At 41.4% G+C, this 23,553-nt stretch overlaps 1 protein-coding gene across 1 annotated transcript; it reads left to right on the top strand.

Annotated features, from left to right (window-relative positions):
• Positions 1-570: 570 nt before the first annotated feature.
• On the top strand, positions 571-22,578 carry CSF3R (colony stimulating factor 3 receptor). Its single transcript, XM_031962170.1, has 16 exons — positions 571-881; positions 9,769-9,847; positions 11,464-11,763; positions 12,494-12,617; positions 13,086-13,273; positions 14,119-14,291; positions 14,675-14,840; positions 14,949-15,034; positions 17,297-17,510; positions 17,919-18,116; positions 18,686-18,787; positions 19,333-19,479; positions 20,025-20,165; positions 20,559-20,658; positions 21,256-21,337; positions 21,590-22,578. The coding sequence occupies exons 2-16, from the start codon at positions 9,790-9,792 to the stop codon at positions 22,100-22,102; spliced, it is 2,592 nt and encodes an 863-aa protein (XP_031818030.1). The 5' UTR covers positions 571-881; positions 9,769-9,789; the 3' UTR covers positions 22,103-22,578.
• The last annotated feature ends 975 nt before the right edge of the window (positions 22,579-23,553 follow it).

Below are 23,553 nucleotides of genomic sequence, written 5' to 3'. Positions count from 1 at the left end.
ATGTTGGGAGAGAAAATGCCTCAATATAATTGGCAATCTGAGACACAAGCTTGAAGTGAGTAGTCTACAAAAACAATGACTAACAGGCAATATTTTCCTCCACCTTTTCTATCCTGCCATCAGCCCAAGTTCTGTTTCTCTATCTGTAGAATGGAAAGACCTACTACTCTAAACTGGATCAAAAGCATCGGTGATCAGTGGTAGGACAAAGGCAGAGAAGAAAACAGACAGTGGGATTTGGCTAAAGAATGGGAATTACTCAGCACCATTCAAGGCCAAGGGCTTCAAGGAAAAGTAGGCTTCAGATTACCCAAGTGATCAATATTTGGGGGAAAAGGGGAAGGATTAAGATTGCATTTGACCTGCCCAATTGGCAGGTTCCCAATACACCTATTTTGGGGGGAGGGTACTAAGGCAGGCCCCATCCAGGTTGGAGAACTCCTGGTCCCTGCCCAGGAGCAAGACTTCTAGGTCAGGAAATCCGGGGGTGGGAGTGGGGGGTGGGGTCTTCTGAGCCTTGCCACATCCCTAACCCCCTTTAAGGGTCCAGGGCAGGAAGGCTGGCCCACAGTGGCTGCCTCGCTTCTCAGAGGCTCCTTCCTGAGGGGAAGGGGCTCCCTTCCCAGGGAAGGAGGCTGAAGCAGGTGTTGCAATCCCCCAGCCCGGGGAAGGCCTGTCAGAAAGTCAGAAAAACTAACGACAGCCCTGGGTGGGGAGGGAAGGGAGGGAGGAGGAAGGTGTCAGAACAGTCTGTACTGAAGTAGTTTTCAGGAACTGAGCAAGAAAGGGGATGATGTGAGGCCCCGGGTGAATTCCTGAGGAGGGCCAGCTCGATCTCTGCGAAATGACTGAAAAGGAGGCAAAATCATTCCAAGAATGAGGTAAGTCCTGAGGGCCCCCTACCCCCCCCACCTCCCCAGGCAGCCAGCCCCCCCCCCCCAGTTCTACCTCAACTGAGCCCTGACATCCTGAGGTCCCGTGGTTTAGATCTGGGCCATGAAGTTGAGCCCCTGGAAACCTAAGATCCAGCCTCTTAGGAACAGAAGTGGTGACATGTGGGGATGCACAGTGACATTCTCCCCAGATACGGATCAGTTATGGGCATCTCTAGCTGTCTGTCACCCTGCTGCACGTATGAGAAGGTCCCCTCCCATCTTCACAGGGCCTATATGACTTGAAAGAGAGGGAGTATATACCTTTTAAGATGAATCCACTTCTGCTCAAATGATTTATAACTAGAAGGGCCCTGGGTGGTATAATCTATAGCCCAGTTTCTTAAACTGTGGTTTGCAAACCCATGTGGGATCTCGTAACTGAATGGGAGGTCGGAAAATGGTTTATTTGAAATGTTTGGTTTATATGCCTGTTTTATAGACCTATATACACCCAGGGTCACATAAAAATTTCTCAAGGGAAAAAGGGGTCACAAGTAGAAAAAATGTAAGAAGTCCTGTCTTTAGAAAATAGGTGGAGTGAAAAAGCTCTGAGTTGGAATTTTACCTCACACTAACTGTGTGACCCTGAACAAGCGTAACTTCTGTTTACTCCAGAACAATCTGTGCAACGGAGATAACAATAGTACCTATCTCACAGGGATCAAATGAGATGATAATATATGTAAATAGGCTTGAGGAGCTTAAATTGTTATGTAAATATTACTTATTAGAAACCATCTAATCCAAATGTTTCATTGTACAAATGAGGAAACTGAGGTGAAAAGTAGCTAAACTGGGATTCTAATGCATATGCTCTAACATCAAATCAAAAGCAGCTTACTAATATTTTGGTGGGAAATCTAAGGCAAACAGCAAACTGAAAAAGAAATGATTAAAAAACAAAAAGATTGATGATTAGTGGTTTGGGAACACTGAGCAGTGATGTAGAGAGTTCTGAAATGAAAGTAAAAGAGCCAAACCTCTGGTCTAGGATTGCTAGTAATAATAATTAGCATTTAATATATGTAAAGTGTTTTACAAATATCATCTCATCTTATCCTGACAAAAATCCTGGGAGGTGAATGCTATTATCCTTATGTACAAATGAGAAAACCATAGCAGAGATTAACTGACTTGTCCAGAGATCACACAGATAATATGAGTCTGAGGCAGAATTTGAAATCAGATCTTCCTGACTCCAGGTCCAACGCTCTATCACTGTCATACCTAGCTGTCTCTAACTCACAATATTATCTTAAGCAAGTCCCCTCTCTTTCCTTGACCTCACTTTGTCCATCTGTAAAATGGCTACAGGGAGAGAGGATGAAAATGAATCAGTGTATTACCAGCTCTCTGGTGATAAGTCCATCTAGGTTGTTGGTCCTTAAACAACAGATATTCAGGCTTTTGCTAGACCTAAGTTGCCTACACAGAACCACAACCTGGTCCAAGTTGGGGCGATGGGGAGTGGTGAGTAGAAAGAGAGGAGATCCCACCATTTAGAAATCCAACTCACCATTGATTAAGCAAAAGCTGCTGTATACGCTGGGTGCTGAAGGAGAAAGAGATTAAGGAACATTTCTCTCAGGTCTTTCCAGTTCAGAGGGGAGCAAAGAAGAAGGAAAGATAAGAGACAAAGAGAAAGTAGCAATCAGGGGAGGAATATAAGAGTATAAAAAAATCAAGGGAAGAGAGAAAGGAAAAATAGGTAAAGAAACTTCTTCAAGAGAGGAGAGGGATCAATTGAGGGCAGGTTGAACAATGAGCAGAGAATGAGAAAGAAAATTAAAAAGAAGCTGAGAAATGAGAATGTAAACAGGGACTCTTACTTTTCCTATGTACTCTTTATACTCAGTACAATATTTGACACAGAGAAAATTTGTTGTTTGATTAATATTAATGTAGAACCTTAAATGAAACCTGCAAATCATTTTGATCCTTACAATAACTTGGTGCTATTACTATTCCCTTTTGACATATGAGGAAACAGGCTTCTGGAAGCTAAAATTACATCTAGGATATATTTGAGACAGGATTTGAAACTAAGTCTATTACACTATCCTACCTCTAAGGAAATTGAAAGGAAAAGACAATACAATACAGTGAAATAAAGGATGGTGCTGATCAATCCAAGTTTCTGGATTTTTCTGTAGGAGGACCAGAATCTTCAGCTGTAGCTGGATTGAAGGAAGGAGTCCAAGGACAGGAAAATAAGAGACTTTCCCCTCTGTCTAGTGGTTTCCCTGGATGGAAGCCATTCTAAAGAGCACAGTGAGGGGGAGGAAGGATTGCAGGCACACAATAACTAGGTAAGAAAAACAGACAGCTATTTATTTGCTAGGATCCTCAATTAAATAATGCTCCTTTAAAGTGCTTAAAGAATCTTTGAGAAGCTTCATTGTTTAGTGAATAAAATACTTTCCTTAGCATCAAAAAGATCTGGGTTCAAGTTTTCCCTCTGACCCATACTAGCCATTTGACCTCTCACTGCTTCAGGTACCTCTCTGAGCCCGTGAGTTACAGAAGAGTAGCTGATAGATATCAGTGGGATCTTCCATCTAAGGAATCCCCCACATAAAAGAAATGACAAGAAAAGACTTAAAAAAAAAAAAGAACCCTTAAAATTGGCAATACAATGTAACAGTTAGAGAGGCAAGTTAGGTCCTGAAGTCTTGGATTCAGACTTCCCTCCCCTCTGCTATTTACTAATTGGGGGACCATGACCAAATCTCCTTGAATGTCAGTTTCCTCATCTATCAAAATGAGATTTGCCCTACCTAATTCACAGGACTGTGCTGAGAAAAATGCTTTATAATCTTTGAAGACTGAACAAATGTGGGTCTTTACATTTCCCCAACTGTCTCTACTTCTGTCTTCTTCTGACAGAGTTCAGTCTATTACTGCCATATATTGGTTGAGAGATGTTGTTTATCTGGGCTTTGCTTTTATTGGGATAAGTGGTCAGTCAACAATCATCTGAAGGAAAGGAAGATGCTTAGTCTGGAGAAGAAAAGATTTAGGAGGGACAAGATGCCTTGGCAGAACAACAAAAAATTAGAGTTCTCCAACAGATTCAACTACATGAGAGAGGATCAGTAATGAAAGGGATCTTAGAGCTCATATAATCTAATCCTCTCATTTAAGGAAATGGAAACCCAAACAGATAATTTCTTTCCCAGGGAGCCACAGGTGCTAAATGGCAGAGCTAGAGTTTCATTTCAGTGCAATTAAACAAATATTTATCAAAGCCAATCTTATTTTTAAATGATTTTACCTAACTAAGTTACTTTTCCAGTATCATCCCAATTAAAGTACTTTTAAAGGTATTTTGCTGAGTTAGAAAAAATAACAAAGTTAATATGAAAAGCAAAAGGTCAGGAACTTCAAAAAAACAGGAAAAAAGATGTAAACCAAGAAGAGTCAGAAGTATCAGAACTTAAACTATCTTATAAGAGAGAGTATTGTTGAAGAGTGAAAAGATTAATTTTGATTATTTTGAATTAAAATCTTCTTGTATAAATAAAACCTATGTAGCCTAGAGGGAATGCAGAAAATTGAGGGGGGAAAATTTCATAGACAAGCTCTCAGATGGGATGTGATTGGATAGGGATACTGCTGTGCTATAAGAAATGATGAGCTGGTTGATTTAGAAAAGCATCAGAAGACTTGGATTGATGAAGGGAGTTGCTATCCACCTTCAGAGAAAAAGATAACAGATAGAAATAAGCATAATATGGTCTTACGTATATGTGTATGAATGTATATGTATATAGATATTTATGTGTGTTTGTGTATGTGTGTATATATATATGCAAATATATTTATATGTACTTAATTATAGACTTCTATGGGTTGGAAGAGGAAGGGGAAAATAAAAGCATACAGTAGAGGATAAAATAAATTCAATAAGGAAGCAAAGAAACGCTGAGCAGTTTTGAGAACAATGTGAAGTTATTTGTTAGATAAGTTTTCTTGAAACGGAAATTTATTGTTTTATACTGAATTTTTTCTTATGATCTGCTGCATTGTATGGTAATGTTGTGATGTTTTTTCCTTTCCTTATTTGTATTTAAGTTTAAAATTTAAAAATTTACCAAAAAATTATTTATCCATCTCATGCTATGTGCCTACACTGTTCTAGGCACTGGGGATATTAAAACAAAAACAAAAATCACCTATGTCTTACAGTCTAATAAAGGGATGATGATACTTGTAGAATTATAGTAGAATATAAGTTCCTTAAAAGCAGGGCCTGCTCACAATACCTGGAACAGAATAGGAGGTAAATAAAAGTTAACTTAATTGAATATACACAAAGACATGTAACTTTTTAAAATTATAAATGTTTATGAGAAATCAGACACTGAGGGATAAGAGATATGGTAATGGAAGGATCACTTCTACCTGAGAAGCTCTCACAGAAGAAATGCCTGTATTGTATCTTGGGATCAGAGATAAAGAGCTGAAATAGAAAAAATTTTGAGGGCAGACACATATTCCAACCCTCTCATAAAATCTATGAGGAAACCCAGAGAGATTAGAGGATTATAGCTGAAAGGGACCTGAGAGGCTATTTGATCTAAAGTTCCCTCCTCCCCCCTCCCATTTCCCGCATGAGGAAGTTGAGGCACACAGAAATAAAAGGACTTGCCAAAAGTCATATAGATAATAAGTGGCAGAACTGGGATTCAAACTTTTTTGAATTTTCCTCCAAATCTAACAAAAAAATGGAGATGATAGGAGGGAAGATAGGAAAGAAAAGCCATTCTGTGTGGGTGAATCTATGTAAGTAAAGCCACAATGATAAGAGAACCTAGACTAGGGACCAGAAAGTCTTCTGCTTTGAACATTGAGTATATAGGGAAATAGTATGAAGTAAGGGCAGAAAAGGAAGTTGGATCTAGATTATCAGACTAAGGGATCTGCATTTTATCCTATCAGCTATGGAGAGCCACTAAAGTTTTTTAAACAAGTTATAGTGACATTATCAGACTTATGCACTAGAAAGATTAATTTCATGGCATATATAGGATGGATTGAGAAGAACAGGAAAATAAATAATATTTTTTAAAAAGAGTCTTATTCCAGAAAAGAAGTAATGAGAGCCTGAACAAGAGTGCTGAAGAGATGGATTTGAGAGATCTTGTCAGTTAATAAAACATTTAATAAGCACCTACTCTGTGCCAGGCTAAGCATTGGGATACAAAAAAGAGGGGGAGGGGGTAAAAGACAATTCTTGACCTTAAAGAACTCACATTCTTGAAGGAAAAAAAGCATACTAAGAAATATATATAAAATAAATTAACAGCAGGAAAGCACTAGAATTAAGAGTATTTAATGGAATTGAAGGTATAAGAAAACTGAAAATGAGACCAGGATTTGAGTATAAAGGACTTTGAACATCAGAGTATTTTAATTTAGTCTTACAGGTGTTAGAAAGTCACTGAAGTTTATTGAGTAGGAGGGGGTGACCCAAACTTTAGGAAAATCTTTCTATCTTTGCCTAAATCTTTAGGGAAAATCACTCTAGTAGCTGAGTGGATGATGTCCAAGAGTGGTTAGAAACTTGGGTCAGGGAGCCCTACCAGCAATATTAGAATAGTACAGGAAAGAGAAAAAACCAGGATGTGTGAAGGTAGTGACAATGTTAGGGGGGAAATGGGAATATATTCCAGAGATGTTACAAAGGTGAAATTTGAAAATTATTGACAACTGATTGTATATGAATGAGAAATAGTGAGGTATCAAGATAGCACTTAGATTTCAAAACTAAGAGACTGGGAAGATGATAATATCCTTCATAGTAATAAGGAAATTTGGAAGAGGGAACAAAATGGGAAAGATAATAAATTCATCTTTGGAAATATTGAGATTAAGATGTCTATAGGATGACCAGTTCAAAATATCCAGTAGCAGTTGGAGATGCTAGACTGAAAGTCAGCAGAGAAATCAGAGATTAAGTAGTTTTGAAATGATAATTGAATCCATAAGAGCTAATGAGATCATCAAATGAAATTGAATGGAAGAAGAAGAGAAAAGGGAGCAGGCAGTATCCTCTAGGACATCTACAATTGTCATGTATCCTCAACTTGGATGAGGATCCAGCAAAGGATACTGAGAAGGAGAACTGATGAGTAAGAGGAGAAACAGAGAGAGTAGTGTCCAGAAAATTGAGAGAGAAGAGAATATCCAGGAGAAGAGGGTGAATGATTATTTCAGAGACTGCAAAGGAACCCAAAACTGAGAAAAGGTCATTGGATTTGGCATTTAAAAGATCTTGGTATCTTTGCAGAGAATAGATTCAGTTAAATGATGAAGTCCAAAACCCAACTGCAGACACTTAAGAAGAGGGAGAGGGAAAGGAAGTCGAGACATCTATTTGTAAATGGCCTTCTCAAGGCTATTTGTTTAGCCACAAAAGACAGGTAGAATGTGGGACAATATAATTAGTAGAGATGGATGGATCAAGTGAGGTTTTTTTGAGAGTTAGGGAGACAAATTTGTAGGCATTAAAGAAATAGCCAGTAGACAAGAAGAGATTGAAGATAAATGGAAGGGGGATGGATGATAGAGAGAACAATCAACTTGAGGAGACAGAATGAAATGGGATCACTTGTGTACATAAAGGGTTGGCCTTGGTAAAAAGAAGAGCTACCTTATCATGTGAGACAGAAATAAAGAGAGAAATAGTGGGCAAAAAAGCATCTGGGTAATATGTGTTAAGGAGTAGGGGAGAAAAAGGACCTTTAAGAGAATGCTTCATTTTTTTTCAGTAAAATATGAGACGTATTGCTTAACTGAGAGAATGGGAGAGGAAACCATGAGAATTTGAGGAGGAATGAAAAGATTTAAAAGAGCCCTTGAGATGAGTAAGATAGTAATTTAATTAGGGAGCTATAAAAAGGTGGTCTTGCAGCAGTAAGGGCCCAGTTGGGATTGTTTAACACAATTAGAGATGGACTCAGTAAGGGCATTTGATTTTCTCTACTTTTATTCAGTCTGTGATCAGTGGAAGATAGTGCTTTGAAGAGATATAAGGCTGACGTTTGGCAGGAGATAAAGAGTGGTATGATAAGGGAGCAAGGGATTCAACAGAAGAATACATTATAAGATTGAACTGGCTCACTACGGGTCAAAATAGGGAAAGGAGAAGAATATGGCCAGTGAAGGAGTGGTGGCCTGAGAGAGAATTGAGGGGTTAAAGGATTGGAGGTCATTGTATGGATGAAGAGAAAGGTTTGGTATTAGAAATAAGAAGAAAAGATAGAATACTAATAGATTGGGATATATAAGAGAATTTCAGAGTTCATAAACATGGAGGTGGTGGGAGACAATAAGATGAAAGGTATAAGCATCTTTGTGTGTAACTAAAGTGGGATAAAGAAGTAGATCATGGAAAATGAGTAAGTATGTTAAGATTTCTGGGGGAGTATCAATATGTATGCTGAAGTCTCCTAATTTAAAGGCAGGAGTAGAAGAAGAACGAAAGATCATAAAGATAGATTTGGCAATCATTGGGATGTAGCAGATAAGGGAAAAGGAAGAGAAACAAAGAAGAGGACTCCTAAGTTATAAGCTTGAGGGAATATGAGAATGGTGTCATCAACTGAAACTGGGGAAGAAGTAGGTTCAAGAGGAAAATGACAATCTGGGACATGCTAAGTATGAAGTGCCTATGGGACATTTAGCTGGAAAATTACAGGTAACATAATGGAAGTAGTACTGAACATGAAATCAGACACCCACATTTGAATCCCACTTCCAATACTAACTAGTTTTATAACCTTGGGAAAGCCACTTAACCTGTTAGCTTCATCAGTTTTCTCATCTTGAAAATGGGATAATAATAGCATTTACCTATTCACAGGGTTATTGTGAAAATCAAAAAAGATGATATATGTAAAATGTTTTTCAAACCTTGATGTGCCTGGTAAATGATCTAGTATTAATTATTATAGTTGTAACCTGCATACACAGGAGAGGGATTAGGCTTATAAATATAGTATATTTAGATTTGGAAATCATAAGATTATCAATGAACCCATGGGAGCAGACAACACCACCAAGGGAGAAAGTGTTAAGAAATGGGAGGGTCAAGAACAAAGCAATAAAAGAAACTTTAAGCTGTGGGAGGAGAAAGATGAACTAACCTGCAGATTAAAACTTGGCAGAAAAGTCAGAGTATAAAGACTTTTAACCAAAAAAAAAAAAAAAAAAAACTATTCATTTTAGAGATAACAAAGTAAAATGGCAGCCCCAAAGAGAGTAATTTTTAGAGAATGGTGAAAATAAAATTCTCACTTCTTGTGATTGAGTTGTAGCAGTGGCAGCAATAAATATAGAGGACTTTAAATTCCATAATGAATGGAGAAGAGGACCATAAAATGGATCTTAAATAGTCTTGATATGGTCACAGCACAACAACAAATTTTTACTCTGAATAAAAATAAAAAGGAGAATAGATCCTTTCCTTAAGCAACTGACTAGAGGGGAGGGGGGGGAAAGAGATTCCAATGCCCCAAAAAGTAAATGCCAAAAAATTTGAGGGAAAAACCAATAACAAAAGGAGGATAAAATGGGGTAATCAGTCCTGTTTTCTTTCTCTACTTTGCTATATCTCCCTTTCTTCTTCCTCCTCCTGCTTTTTACTCTCTCTAGCCTTTTTTTCATATTCATATGATCACAGGATTCAGAGCTGGAAGAGATCTTAGAGATACAATGGGTCTGGCAAGCTCTTTACCCCCAAAGTTCTGTTTCAATTCTTCTCTGAGATGTAGCTATAGAAAAAGTTGAAGACCTGCTTCTCACCTTGATGTCTGGGGACTTCTTTCAGGTGAACATCAACAATGCAGCCATGTGGCCCAGAGCCTGGAACCTTCTGGGAATTTTTCTGTTCTTCCAGTTCTCTAACGGCAAGTAGTTTGGGGACTTGATGGAAGGAGGACAGTGTCATGACTGTTGTCTATGAACTAGGATGGAAAGCTATTATGTTAATTATCTAAAGAAAAAAGTCAGCAGCGTTCTCAAAGATTTTAAGAACACAGACAAACCTGAGCTGAAAAGAAACCTCTTTTTTCAGAGAATCAGTCAGTCAGTAATAAGTATTTATTAAATAGCTATTATGTGCCAGGTCTAAAGGAAGGTAAAAAACAAAACAAAACAGCCCCAGCTGTCAAGGAGCTTACAGTGTAATGAAGGAAGACAACTTGCAAACAATTCTTAGGAGAAATATCTCTTCTCTGGGTTTGTGTGGTAGATAGCTACTGCTAAAATATATTTACAGAAATTATAGAAATAGAAAAACCCTAGTTTTTATTATTATGCTCAAGCATAGGTTCAGATCTCAGAGAAAATCTATACAATCATTAGAATTCTACCAACTGGGGAAGCTAGTTGATGTAGTGGATAGAGCACCAGCCCTGAAGTCAGGAAGACCTGAGTTCAAATCTGGCCTCAGACACTTAACACTTCCTAGCTGTGTGACCCTGGGCAAGTCACTTAATCCCAATTGCCTCAGGGGAAAAAATTAATTCTACCAAGCCCTTTTATAGGCCAATTTATGTCAGAATGACAGAGAAATAGTTCTTTTACATATTGCAATCTTATACATTCCTCTTAGGTTATAGAAGTTAGAAGATAGATCCATAATTCGCTTCATTATGTATCAGTTCATGATTGTTCCAGGCTTTTCTGAAGTCATCCTGCTCATCATTTCTTACAGCACAATAATATTTCATACAATCACATATTTAGCTTGTTTAGTCATTCCCCAATTGATGGAAATCCCTTTGATTTCTAATTCTTAGCCACAACAAAAAGAGCTGCTATAAATATTTTTGTACAAATAGGTCCTTTTCTCTTTTTGGGGATGTCTTTGGGATATAGACCTAGCAGTGGTATTACTGGATCAAAGGGTTTACACAATGTTATAGATGTTGCATATTAAAGGACAGGATCATAGAGTTATATATAGAGAGCTGGAAAGGGCCTAATAATCTTCTACTCCCTTCATTTTACAGAAGAAGAAACTTATTTGGGACAGCTATTTGGTGCAGAAGACAGAGCACCAGTCCTGAAATCAGGAGGATCTGAGTTCAAATCTGGTCTCAGACACTTAACACTTCCTAGCTGTGTGACCCTGGGCAAGTCACTTAACCCCATTTGCCTCAGAAAGAAAGAAAGAAAGAAAGAAAGAAAGAAAGAAAGAAAGAAAGAAAGAAAGAAAGAAAGAAAGAAAGAAAGAAAGAAAGGAAAGGAAAGGAGGGAAGAAAGGAAGGAAGGAGGGAAAGAAGGAAGGAAGGAAGAAAGAAAAAGAAAGAAAGAAACTCATTCCCAGAGAGATCAAATAATTTGATCAAAGTCACATAATCAATAATTTTCAGAGTCAGGATTAGAATATAGGTCCTCTGAACCCCAATGGAATGTTCTTTCTATCACATTGGTTGGGTTGCCCAGTTAGCTTTCTCTGACAAAAGAGACAATACCCTCATTGCTCTGTTATTGACTTGTCCTTTTCCCCATCTTTTAGGTCTTCGTGACTGTGGAGACATCCAAGTGTCGGCTTCTGTCATCCACCTGGGTGCCTCTGTCACAGCTTCTTGTACCATCAACCCTAACTGCCTGAAACCAATTGGCACAGCCACAAGAATTGTGTGGAAGCTGGACTTGGAGAAGTTGCCTGAGAGTTGGCAACATCAGAGGGAAGATGGAATTCTGCAATCCAACATTACCCTTCCCCACTTCAACCATACCCGCGCCATGCTCTCCTGTTGCCTGCTTTGGAAAGAGACTCTTCAGATCATAGAACAGGCAGAGTTGAAGGCTGGCTGTGAGTCCCTCCCACTCTGCTGAGAATCCTGCCTTCATCACCCCTTGCTAAGATAAGGAGAAAGTTAAACACAGGATCAGGGCTTTAGTATGGGGAGGATTTGGTGGAGATGTAAGTTCTCCAAAGACTTGACTAGTTATTGTTCCCCTTCTGAGTATGTGTCCTTTCTGTTGTGTCCTTTCTGTTGAGGGTGGGAGAAGAACAAGTTAAATTTCCTCTTTAGTAATGTAAACATAGGACAAAGGGGCCTAATTGGTAGGACTGGTTGTCATGAACAGGTAGGTCTAGTTCCCATGTCCCTACTTTCAAAATTGGAGTAAGACCATGAGAAAGACAATGTCTTAGAATCATATGAACTAAGACCTGAAAAACACTTTGGAGAGCTCCTTTCTAAATCTCAGTTTACAGAAAAGTAAACTAGAGAAACCACTCCAGAACTTAACTGATTTTCTCACTGTCACACAATAATAAGTGGCCCAGCTAGGATTCATTAGATAAATATCTCCTGAGTGTCCATCCAGTCTTCTCTACTGTAGGACCTCAGGTTTTATCAGCCCTCACCCTCTGGCCTTCATGGATCTCAAGGCAGTCCTGTAGGGAAGTCTTGAATGGTATGAACTCTGAGCCTAATAGATGGAGAAGAGGAAGAATTATGAGAGTCAGGATTGGGTCCCCTGTCTAAGTTCCTTTTCAACATCCATGTCCTTCTCATACACTTTTTTCACCCTAGATCCCCCTCAGCCACCCAGCAACTTCTCCTGTGTCATGAACCATACAACCCAGGTCCTCACCTGTCAGTGGAAGTCTGGTCCCAGCACATACCTGCCCACCAACTTCACTCTGAAGAGCTACAAGTAAGTGAATCTGTGGCAGGAATATCAGCCTTGAGTTCCCATTCCTTATCCCCCTTGATCTCAGGGACATGTATAAGAACTACAGAGAAAATGGTATAAAAGATAATAGAGGATCATAGGCCCTGGAGTGAGGAGGACCAGCCCCCAGATAGAATCTGTAGCAAATCTGGCCACAGTCAGAAACTAGGAAAATGAAAACATTGTAGTTGGGGTCTTAGAAGTATGAGAAAGGGTTTTTGTCCCTCTAAATCTTCTCTCAGTGATTCCACTGAAAACATATCTCATGGCCACGGACACAGAAAAGTTAAGTGGCAAGAGATAAGTGAGTGTGAGAGGGTCTCAGTGAAACAGGTAAAGGCTCATTGAGATGGATGAAACTTAGATGAGCGGCTGGGTAAAGGAACAGAGTTTTGGAGAGGGACATGTAGACAACTAGCTCCAACATAAACTCCTCTTATTAAACTCTAGGAGCAATGATAACTGCCAGTCTAGGAAAGAACCCATCCAAGACTGCATCGCCAAAGATGGTGAGAGCCAGTGCTCCATCCTCCGAAACCAGCTTCTCTTGTACCAAAAGGTAGACATTTGGGTGAAGGCAGAGAATGTACTCGGAGAAGCTGAGTCTTCACACTTGTGTATCAACCCCATGGAAGTGGGTGAGTAATATGGACAAAAGGAGTCCATCTAGCTGGGCTCAAAAACAGAAGCAGAAACATGAAGACACAGAAACAAAAAACAGAGAAACAAGAGATCCAATCAGAAAGTAAAAGACGGTGACAGGTGGTGAAATTTTATATATTTGTTAAGCACCTATCTGGTGTTCCACACAGCAGGCTGATACAAGTGTTAGTGATAAAACATAAGCATGGATATTGTCACATACTGTGCCATGAAAGCATTAGAGAGGTACAAACAAGAGTTCTCTATGAAGTCTGAGGAGGAATTGCTTTTGAGGTTTGGTATCAAGGAAAGCTTCTTGGAGCAGTTGCATTTGAATTGGTCTTGGAAGGGTGGGTAGAAAGTGAACCTGAAAAGTGAAAGAAGGAAGGGATTTCAGGCATAAGAGACAAGGGTTCAGGAAAATGCATAAGATACATACCAACTTTACTTTTAGAAAGAAAAAAAAGGAAGCAAGCACGCATTTATCAAATGCCTACTGTATATTTATAATTTAATTTAATTTAGATAATGTATAATTATTCTCCTAATTGATCCCCACAACAACCCTGAGAAGTTAATGCTATTGTTATCCCTATTTTAAAATTGAGGAAACTGAGGCAGAGAGAAGTGAAACGATTTGCCTGAAACCACACAACTAGTAAGTTTCTGAGGCCAGATTCCAACTAAGATCTCTCTAGCTCTAGGCGTAGTGCTCTAGATACCTACCTAGATGCTTTCTGGCAAGAACAGAGAAATAGATGATAAAGCAGGAAAGACAAAGGCAGGATCACAAGAGTAGAGAAACATGGAGGGGGGGTAATAACTGATTTCTTTGTTACAGTAAAACTAGACCCCCCAATACTCCAAGCTGCTAAGGCCAGCCCAGGCCTAGACTCCTCCCTTCGCCAGCCTGGATGCCTCCGGCTAAAGTGGAAGAAGGCTAGGATGAGCAATCATATGGAGCAAATGTGTGAGCTTCAGTACCATCGTCCTGGGGAGCTGACCTGGGTCCTGGTAAGGTTCTCACTCCCTGCTCATAGCAGTGCACTTTGTGCTTAAGGGAGGAAGCCTCCATCCCCTTCAGGGAACCCTCCCTCCGTGTCTTCAAGGAACCTGGGACCCTTGTCCTGTCTCTGAGTCCCCTAACGAAGCTCTCATCCTCACTGAACACTCACCTCCCTGCATTTAGAGTCCTTGCTCCTCTCACGCAGCATCCATCCCCACCTTGATCCTTTGCCTTCCCCTCCTCCATTGAGCCCCCATCCTCATCCTAATGCCTTCTTCCTTTATGTACCTATCCATCCTGGTTCTCTAAGCACTCAGATTCTTCCTCCTTTATGAGCCCGGATCCAGGGCTCAGGGTTTGCTTGACATAGTTTCTGATCACTTTCCCACAGGTGTCACCCTTCTTAAATTCAAGTACCCAACATGAGGGAGATAATGACCTCTGTGGTCTCCTCTCGGCCACTCGCTATGTCCTGCAACTGCGGTGTATCCGTTGGCCCATGGGTGGTCACTGGAGTGACTGGAGCCGCAGCCTGGAACTCACTACCAAGGAGAGGCGTAAGTGGCCAAAGATGTTGATGGAAACCATTAGGAGAGACTACTTCTGGTATTCTCTCACCTCCTCCCATTCCCCTTAGTTAGCCATGACTCTATTCTATTTCCCAGGTCCCAGGGTCAGATTTGATGTGTGGTGGAGGCGACGAGTACAGAAACTAAACCATACAATGATGGACATCCAACTTCTCTGGAAGGTAACTCTCTTTGCCAGAAGTGATTCTCTCCAGTCCCTTCTCTAGGAAGCTTGATCCCTTTCCAAGCCTAGAGAAGTAACACCAAGAAGTTGGGAATATATGAGAGACAGACAGGCTGAATTCTACATAGGTTCTAGGTGGAATATTTGTGTCCTCCTTATAGATAATGCCAGTCATTCAATAAGTGTGTAGTGTTAATTAAACACACCGCATATAAAGATGCTTAGAGACTATACAGTCCAAGTCTATCACTTTACAAAGATGCAAATCCATAGAATGTAGAAAGAAACCTTTCCAGGTCATCTTGGCTAAGCAATGGGCAAAAACAGAATTAGAGCGATGACTCCTGGTTCAAATGTTCTTTATGTTCCTTATTACTTTGATTCCTCTCACTATCATTTTCCTCAATCATATATCTCAGAAATAGAAGGCAAAGTTGGGGAATAGGAGAGATCCTAGTCATGAAAACCTTGGTCAACTCCCAGCTAAGGACTCTTAGGCATCTAGGTAGGTATCTAGAGCACTACACCTAGAGCTAGAGAGATCTTAGTTGGAATCTGGCCTCAGAACTTACTAGTTGTGTGGTTTCAGGCAAATCGTTTCACTTCTCTCTGCCTCAGTTTCCTCAGTTTGACCCAGGGAATCCTATTCAGCTTACCACAAAGGGAATCAGCTGCCTCTGGAAGTGATGAACTACCCATCACTGAAGAGAAGGCTGGAAATTGTCAGGAAGGTTGACGAGAGGATGTATGCTTTGGAGGGAGAAGTGTAATAGTAATAGCTGATATTTATAGCATTATAATAATTTGTTAGCTATCATTTCTACAATGCTTCAGATTTTGCAAAGCATTTTACAAATATGACTTCATTTCCTCCTTGTAACAATCCTGGAAGATGGGTTATTCTTACAGATGAGGAAACTGAGGATCAATCCAGAAAGTGTCTGAGGTTAAGTTTGAACATAGAATCTCCTGACTCTTCATTGCTCAACTTCAGTTTTACAATATGCCTTATGGCCATTATCTTATATTTGGATTCAAAAATTCCTCTTCAAAAGTTCAAGATGAAAAGAACATGAACGGATAACATTTTGTCCAAAAAAGATAAGTTGAGGGCAATATGGCAACCAAAAAAAAAGCTAAAGTTTAAGTGCATGAAAAGAATAGAGTCTAGGGCTAAGAAGTGATAGTACTATAGCACTCTGCCCTGGTCAGACTACATCTGGATAACTGTTCATTTCTGGGCAACTTCTTTTAAAACAGAAAAAATAACAAAATAATAGTGTGTCCAGAAGAAGGTTACCAAGGGGATGAATAGTCTCATTGTCATACCCTATAAAAATCAGTTGAAGCAACTAGAAGTACCAGTCGTGGAGAAGAGGAGAATTAGGAAGGATGCTAGCAATCTTCAAATATTTTACGGATTTCCATGTGGAAGAAGATGTTATAGTTGGTCCCAGAAGACAGAATCAAAAGCATTGGGTCTAAGTTCAAAGAAACAAATTTAGGTTTGATGTTGGGGGGAAATGTCCTGCACATAAGGTGAAATGGAACAATTAAAGAAGAATAATAACAATAATAATAATACCTAGTATTTATATAGCACTTACTAAGTGCCAGGCATTGTACCAAGCTTTTTACAATTGTTATCTCATTTGATTCCAACCCCCCTCCCAATAAATCTTGTAGGTACATACTATTATTATCCCCATTTTACAGATGTGGAAACCGAGGCAAGTAGAGGTTAAGTGACACAGCTATTAAATGTTGAGACTAAATTTGAACTCTGGTCTTCCTGATTTTAGGCTCAGGATTCTATCACTGTACCACCTAGATGCCTGGAAGTAGTGGAGCCCCCTTTCTTGGAAGTTCTTAAGCCACAACTAGATGAATGAATACTTGTCTGTTATGTTGTTGAGGAGATTTCTGGTCAAATATAAGTTGTTCTATGTTGCCTCTGAGATACATTCTAATTCTGAAATGCTTCTCTATTCTGAGCCTCCCAATAACTATGGATTTTTTTTCCTGGCATTATTATTCCCATTTTACAAATAAGAAAAACTGAGGCTCAGAAAAATTTGATAATTTGTCTAGAACACAATCTAACATCTAAGGCAGAATTTAAACCCAAGACTCTCCTGACTCCAAGTGCAAAAGCCTTTCTACCACCTTACACTGCCTCTAGGTTTGGACTAAATGCCCTCTGAGGTCCAATATTCTGGGGTTTCTTGAAAAGACCATACCCTCTTATGTGTCTATGCAGCCAGTGCTTACAGAGGAAAATGACAACAGAGTCCAAGGCTACCTGGTCTTCCCAAGTCCTCCAAGACAAGATGGGGAGTCCCGGCCCCTCTGCAACACCACAGAGCTGAGCTGTGCCTTCCAGCTGCCAGAGAGGGCCAAAGAAGTCACCCTCACTGCCTACAACATAGCTGGAGAATCTTCCCCTACCACCATCACTTTCTGGGAATCCCAAGGTAAGGATAAAACTTCTCCTGACTTGTCGGAAGAGAGAGCAGACGCACTGTTTGAGCTTCAGGACCACAGCACCTCCTTCCTCCAGGTCTTCAGAGATGAGGAGGGAGATGAGGAGAATGAATGTATAAGTCTCTTCCTAGAGTCTGGGGTTAGCTAAAGCCAAATCCGGGTGAGGCTGAAGGTCTGGGATCAAGCATTAGTTACTGCATTCATTGAGGAAGGAGTGGGGATGGAGAGGATAGGTGGGGATGTGCCCCAGGACAAACCTGGTATTCTCAGGCTGTCTCCTTCCAGGGAGCTCCCATATAGACCCCACTTGTCCTTCTCAACCACTTCTGGACCAACTTCCAGAACCAGGATTCTTTCCTCTCCACAAGGTAGGTTCCATACCATATCCACATCTCTAGGTACCTCTGTGTCCAACATCCACACTTCTGCCCCAGATGCTCACAGCCTCTGGGTAGGATGGGATTACCCTCCAGGCCAGCCCCTCCCCAGGGCCTATGTGATAGAATGGTGTCTGGCTCCAGCCCACCAAGAGGATGACTGTAATGGCAACTGGAAGATTGAGCCCAACGGGAGCAGCACTGGGACCCTGCTGGATGGTGAGGGCTCAGAGCTAGCAGGGAACTGGGATTCTCTTTACTAAGGATAGATCCCTTCAAAATATACATATGGAATCCTCCCACTTCATTATCCCATCCATTCTCCTTCTTCAAGCAGCTCTTGTCCCAATCTATATGGGGAGGGAGGGGGGAGACGGGATTCTTAGTGCTAGACTCAACTGCTCTCAATCTCAGTTTCCCCATCTATAAAATGAGCACCTGCCTCCCAGGGTTGTCATGAGTATAAAATAATTTTTGTAAAGAACTTTGCAATCCTTAAAACACTATATAAATGTTAGTTATTCTTGTGGTGGCTATTCTTTTCCTATGAGGAATAAGAATCTCTAGGTTTTCTCAGATTATCTATTGTTCTTCCATTCCCCACATTCAGAGACAGAAAGTCCTTCCTGATATGCTTCCTCAACCCTCCTACTATAGCTGTATCCCAACAGTCCCTACTCTCATTTGTGTACTTCTCCCTTAACTGGTGTCAATACTTGCAGAGAGAAAATACAGTGGGAGCCCCTTCCCCTTCCCAAGACTTAGCTTTCGCTGCTCTTTCTTTGCAGAGAACATCATGCCCTTCCAGCTGTACAAGATCACTGTGTCCCCCCTGTATGATGGTACCAGAGGGCGTCCCCAGCACATCTATGCCTACTCCCGAGAAAAGGGTTTGCCAACAACTTTCTCTCATTCCCAAACTCTTAACCCACCCACTTCTTCGTGCTCTGGACACATCTGTCCCATTCCATCCCTACCTATTAGCCCAGAGAACACTAGTGTGAGTGTACAATTAGGCAATTCCCCTGCTTTGATTTCAGGCATTAGGCCTGTAAAAGTCCAGCAGAGAAAGTAGGTAGGTAGTCAAGGGCCATTAGTCCTAAAATGAGTTTCCTTCTCTCCCCTTGGCATTTCACTGTGTCATCCCCCTGTGGAAGGGGGAATAGAGGGAACAGAAGGATATAGAAAGAAAGCTGGAGCAAGAGACAGCAGTACTCAGAGAAAAGGTCACAATGACCTCAGGGATTCTCCCTCTGTCTGAATCTGTGCCCCATTCTAACACACGTGTGTGACAACCAGCTGCAGGGCCTGAGAACAGGCATCGAGCCCCCTTCTCCATCTTTCCCCCAACCCTATCCCAGGAGCTAGACCTCCCTGGTGAGGAGGTGATCAAAATCCATCCAGCCTCCATAGAGTCCTCCTTCTCGTTCCACAGCTCCATTCCATGCCCCAAAGCTAAAGCTGAAGCATATTGGAAGGACCTGGGCAGAACTGGAATGGGAGCCTGGGATCCCAGAGCTGGGGAAAAGCCCCATCACCCAATACACTGTCTTCTGGACCAATTCTCAGGACAAGGAATTCTGTGAGTGCTGCCCCTGCCTCTCTCTGACCCCTATCCCCAAGGCATGTAAGACCCAAGGAACATATGCTCAATATTCTTTTAGGGAGATCCCTGATATCCCCACCTGACACTCCAATTCTCCCACACCCAATACACTATCCTTTGATCTATTCCCAAATTAAGGTATTTTACCTGTTCTCCTCTGACCTAATTTTCCCAACTAGCTAGTGAGCTAGTTTGAATAATGGACTTAAGCCACTGCCACTTCCTTCTCTCAGAACCCTGGACAGGGACCCCTGATATTCTCAGGCTATCTCCTTCCAGGGCTCTCCCATACAGACCACACGTGTCCTTCTCAACCACTTCTGGACCTATGTCCAGAACCAGGATTCTTTAAGTACTATTCCCTGGTCCCCCTACCCACCCACTCAGAAAATGTTTTCTCAGATTCCAGGGTCAGGAACCAGAGTCCTAGAGGTCAAAAGCCAGATGTAGAAAAACCAGAGCCCCCAGGGTACTAATCCAGGCATTCTGTCTTTCTCATTTGTCTTCACTACATTTTATAGCTGTCATCTTAAATGCCTCATCTCGAAGATGCATCCTCCGTGGCCTAGAACCCAGCACTATGTACCATGTCCATCTCATGGCTTCCAACCAAGCCGGAGGCATTAACAGCACAGACCTCACAGTGGTGACCATCGCCCTTGGTAAACACACTCTCCATGGGGGTGGCCAGAGCCAACCAGCTGACAACCAACCAATCCATGAGTCCAGTGCTCACCGTGGGCCAAGTACAGTGTGAGATGCAGGGAATACAAGTCCCAAAGAAAGGGGTGATCCCTATATGCAAGGAGTTCACATTCCAATGGCATAGACTCATATGTCCTGCTAGGACCAAATCCCTGTCCTAAGGACATATCCAGAGGAAAGACACATCTTATTCTAAGAGAAATTCTGGTCTGATAAAAGGAAATATGGCCATACCTCCAGGAAGACATAGTCCAAGAGGGAAAGTCATGGGACCATATTCGGGGATTTAGAAATGCTTCTGTGCTCAGGGATCTGATCTTTTCTTCTTTGGTGCTAACCCTTCCCCACAGAGGAGAAAGATATCAACGTGCTCTTGATCCTGATCAGCTTCTTCTCTGTGTTGGTGTTCTGTGTTATTATTACACTTGTCTGCCTCCATAAGAACCACAAGTGAGTTGAGAACCTGGGGCCGGTGAGATGGAGAAGGGATGCTGAGAGGGTAGGACACAGCTCAGTGGCTCAAAATGTAACTCACCAGCCTCAGGATCTGTCATCATAAGCCTTGACTTCTTCCTTCCATCCATTGTCCTCCAACTGGGCAATTCTTTCTCACATCTAACTTAAATTCCTCCTAAGCCTATTTCCTCCCCTAAAATAAAGTAGTGGGAGCCAGGAAACAGGTACCTTAGAGAGGAAACTTTGGAAACCAGTGACTCCCATCTCCTCATTTTAGAATTGAGAGATTTTCCCTGACTTCAGATTGAAGGCTTTTCTTTAGGATATTGAAGTGAGGAGAGACAGCCTACAAAGTCTATAATGGGACTTCAGGGTCTTAGTAAACAAGATTCAGTTGTTCTCAATCTTCTTTCCTCCAAGCCCAAGGATTCTCCCTTCCCTAGACCTTGAAACAAAGCTTAGGCTTTCAGAGGACAAAGAGAGTCCCTTACCAAAAAGAAATCACAGGAACACAGGATAAATTAGGAGAGGGAAATCCTTGATACCGGAGCAGGGCATCCACAATGCCTGTGCTCACTTAAACTTTTCCAGGATGAAGACTCAATTCTGGCCAAATGTCCCAGACCCAGCCCACAGCAGTCTGGGCCAGTGGATCCCCACAATCCTTCATGGGGTAAGATATAGGCTGGAGGGAGGACTTAAATTGGAACAAGGGCACTGGGAACCTAAGAGGGAAAACAGGCTGGGGGAGAGATGGACACATGATTCCCATGACCCAACTCCTCCCTGTGTGCCTTCTCCTCTTGTAAGATAAGTAGTTCCCTCCCAACTAACATTGGGCAATAAAAATCCACATTTGTTCCCCTAGATAAGCAATGCTCTGGGTATATCCCTCCAATCACTTTAATACTCTCATCCTTCCCAGGAGACCATTCATCTGTCAAGCCTGAGGGACCCTGCCATGCCCCCTGTCTCCAAGATCATAGTCCTGAAGGAGGAGGAGAAGAAGTTGCCAGCACAAACAATGGGAACAGATGAAGAAGTCAAGAACCTCCCCCACCTGGTCCAGGCTTACATTCTCCAAGGGGATCCCTTCCTGCCAGAGCCCCATCTCACCTCCAGTGACCCCATCCAGTATGGGAAGGTGATGGGAAACCAAGGGTACCAGCGTCAGCACAGATCACCTGCTGGGCTCTACCTGCGCTCGGATTCCACACAGCCGCTTCTGGCTGACCTTACCCCAAGTCCCAAACTCTATGAAAACATGTGGTTCCAGAAAAGTCCCCCTGATTCTAGGGTTCCCAGCTCTCATGGCTTCCCAGAAGAAGACAGTGATGATTCCACCTTCCTTTCCTACTGCCCACAGGGACCACTCCTCGATTTTCCCCTTCTGCAAGGTCTGAAGATTGAAGGAGCTGAAGGACTGAGTGGCATTTAGAATCTCTTATGGACTCCCATCTCAACCTCCTTCCATGCTATAGGATGGTATAGGACAGAAAGCATCCCAGTTTCCCATTGTTCTCAAAACTATACAGGAAATTTTGGTTGCCCTAATAGGGAAGATAGCTCAGGACTTCTCCAGCTGAGTATAGTGAGGGTCTTTTTTGCACAGTGGGGGACCTGGGGAAGAATCACTAAAAGTACCTAGAACCCAGTCATTTCCAAAATGATTGCTCTATCCTCCAGCTCCTCCCCTTGTCCAAAAAGATATTCCTTGCCCCGAGTGGTCTGGCCCTGGCTGTTCTACCTACAGATTTCTCCACCTGCATCATGTCTGTTCTGCAGGTTCATATCCTGACAAGAAATGACTGTGTATATTTCCTAAAATCAAAGAATATTGCCCTTATCCCTTTTTGTATCTGCCATATGTCTGCCAAATGGACAATATTTTAAACTGATTCTTTCAGATTCTAAGGTGTGTCTGGACTCTGTACTTGCTGTCATCCTCAAGGGTGAAGGGGAAAAAGGAGCAAGGGAGGGCAGGAGAGAATAAGCATTATTGATGAACAAGTCTTATCTAAGACGTGTGACATGATATTATAGAAAGAGTGGTGAAAATAAAAGATCTCAATTCTATCCAGATCTGCCACTAACTCATTAGGTGACTTTAACCAAATCATTTTTCTTTTTCTAAACTTCATAAGAGCCACATTTGGAACTGAAAGGGACCTCAGAAGGGACCCCAAAGGTTACATAGGTAATAAGTAACAATGAGAATTCTTTTTCCTCTGATTCCAAATCCCTCATTTTTGTCCTTATACCATCTGTCTCTTTTGATCTTTTTCTCTGGAAAATGAGGGAATTGGATTAACTCAGGGGTTCTTAATCTTTTTTGGTGTCACGGACCTCTCTGGCAGTATGGTAAACTTCTAAGAATAACAGTTTTAAAATAATTGAAGGAAATACTCAGTTTCATTTATAGATTAATGAAAACAAATATGTAATCTTTGATTCACCAAAGCTCATGGACTGCCTGAAATCCCTTTGGGCATCCATGAATGCCACATTAAGAGTCTCTGGACTAGCCAATCTTTAAAGTACGTTCCATCTCAAACACACCATGAGTATATGGGCACTCAACCTAGATCCAGGCAACCTGAGTTCCCATTTCATTTCTTTTATTTACTTTTAGTATGGCCTTGCAGACAAGCTGAGTTCCCATCCCAACTCTTTTGTATAGTCTTGCACAAGTCTCTTTCTCTGAGCCTTAGTTTTCCCATTTGTAAAATGGAATAAATAATACTCAGCGCTGCTAATAAGATGTTAGAAATCTTACCATACTGTAGAAATGGAAACCATTTATTTTATTATTATTATAACAAGATCCATATTTAGAGCTGAAAGTTTCCCTGGAGACCATCTAAGGAAGGAGAATCCCCTCATGAGGGA

The sequence above is a fragment of the Sarcophilus harrisii genome, chromosome 3, assembly GCF_902635505.1.
Source record: "Sarcophilus harrisii chromosome 3, mSarHar1.11, whole genome shotgun sequence".
In the NCBI taxonomy this organism is placed as follows: Eukaryota; Metazoa; Chordata; class Mammalia; order Dasyuromorphia; family Dasyuridae; genus Sarcophilus; species Sarcophilus harrisii.
The sequence above is the reverse complement of the archived record's forward strand: the minus strand, read 5'-3'. Positions and strand labels throughout refer to the sequence as shown.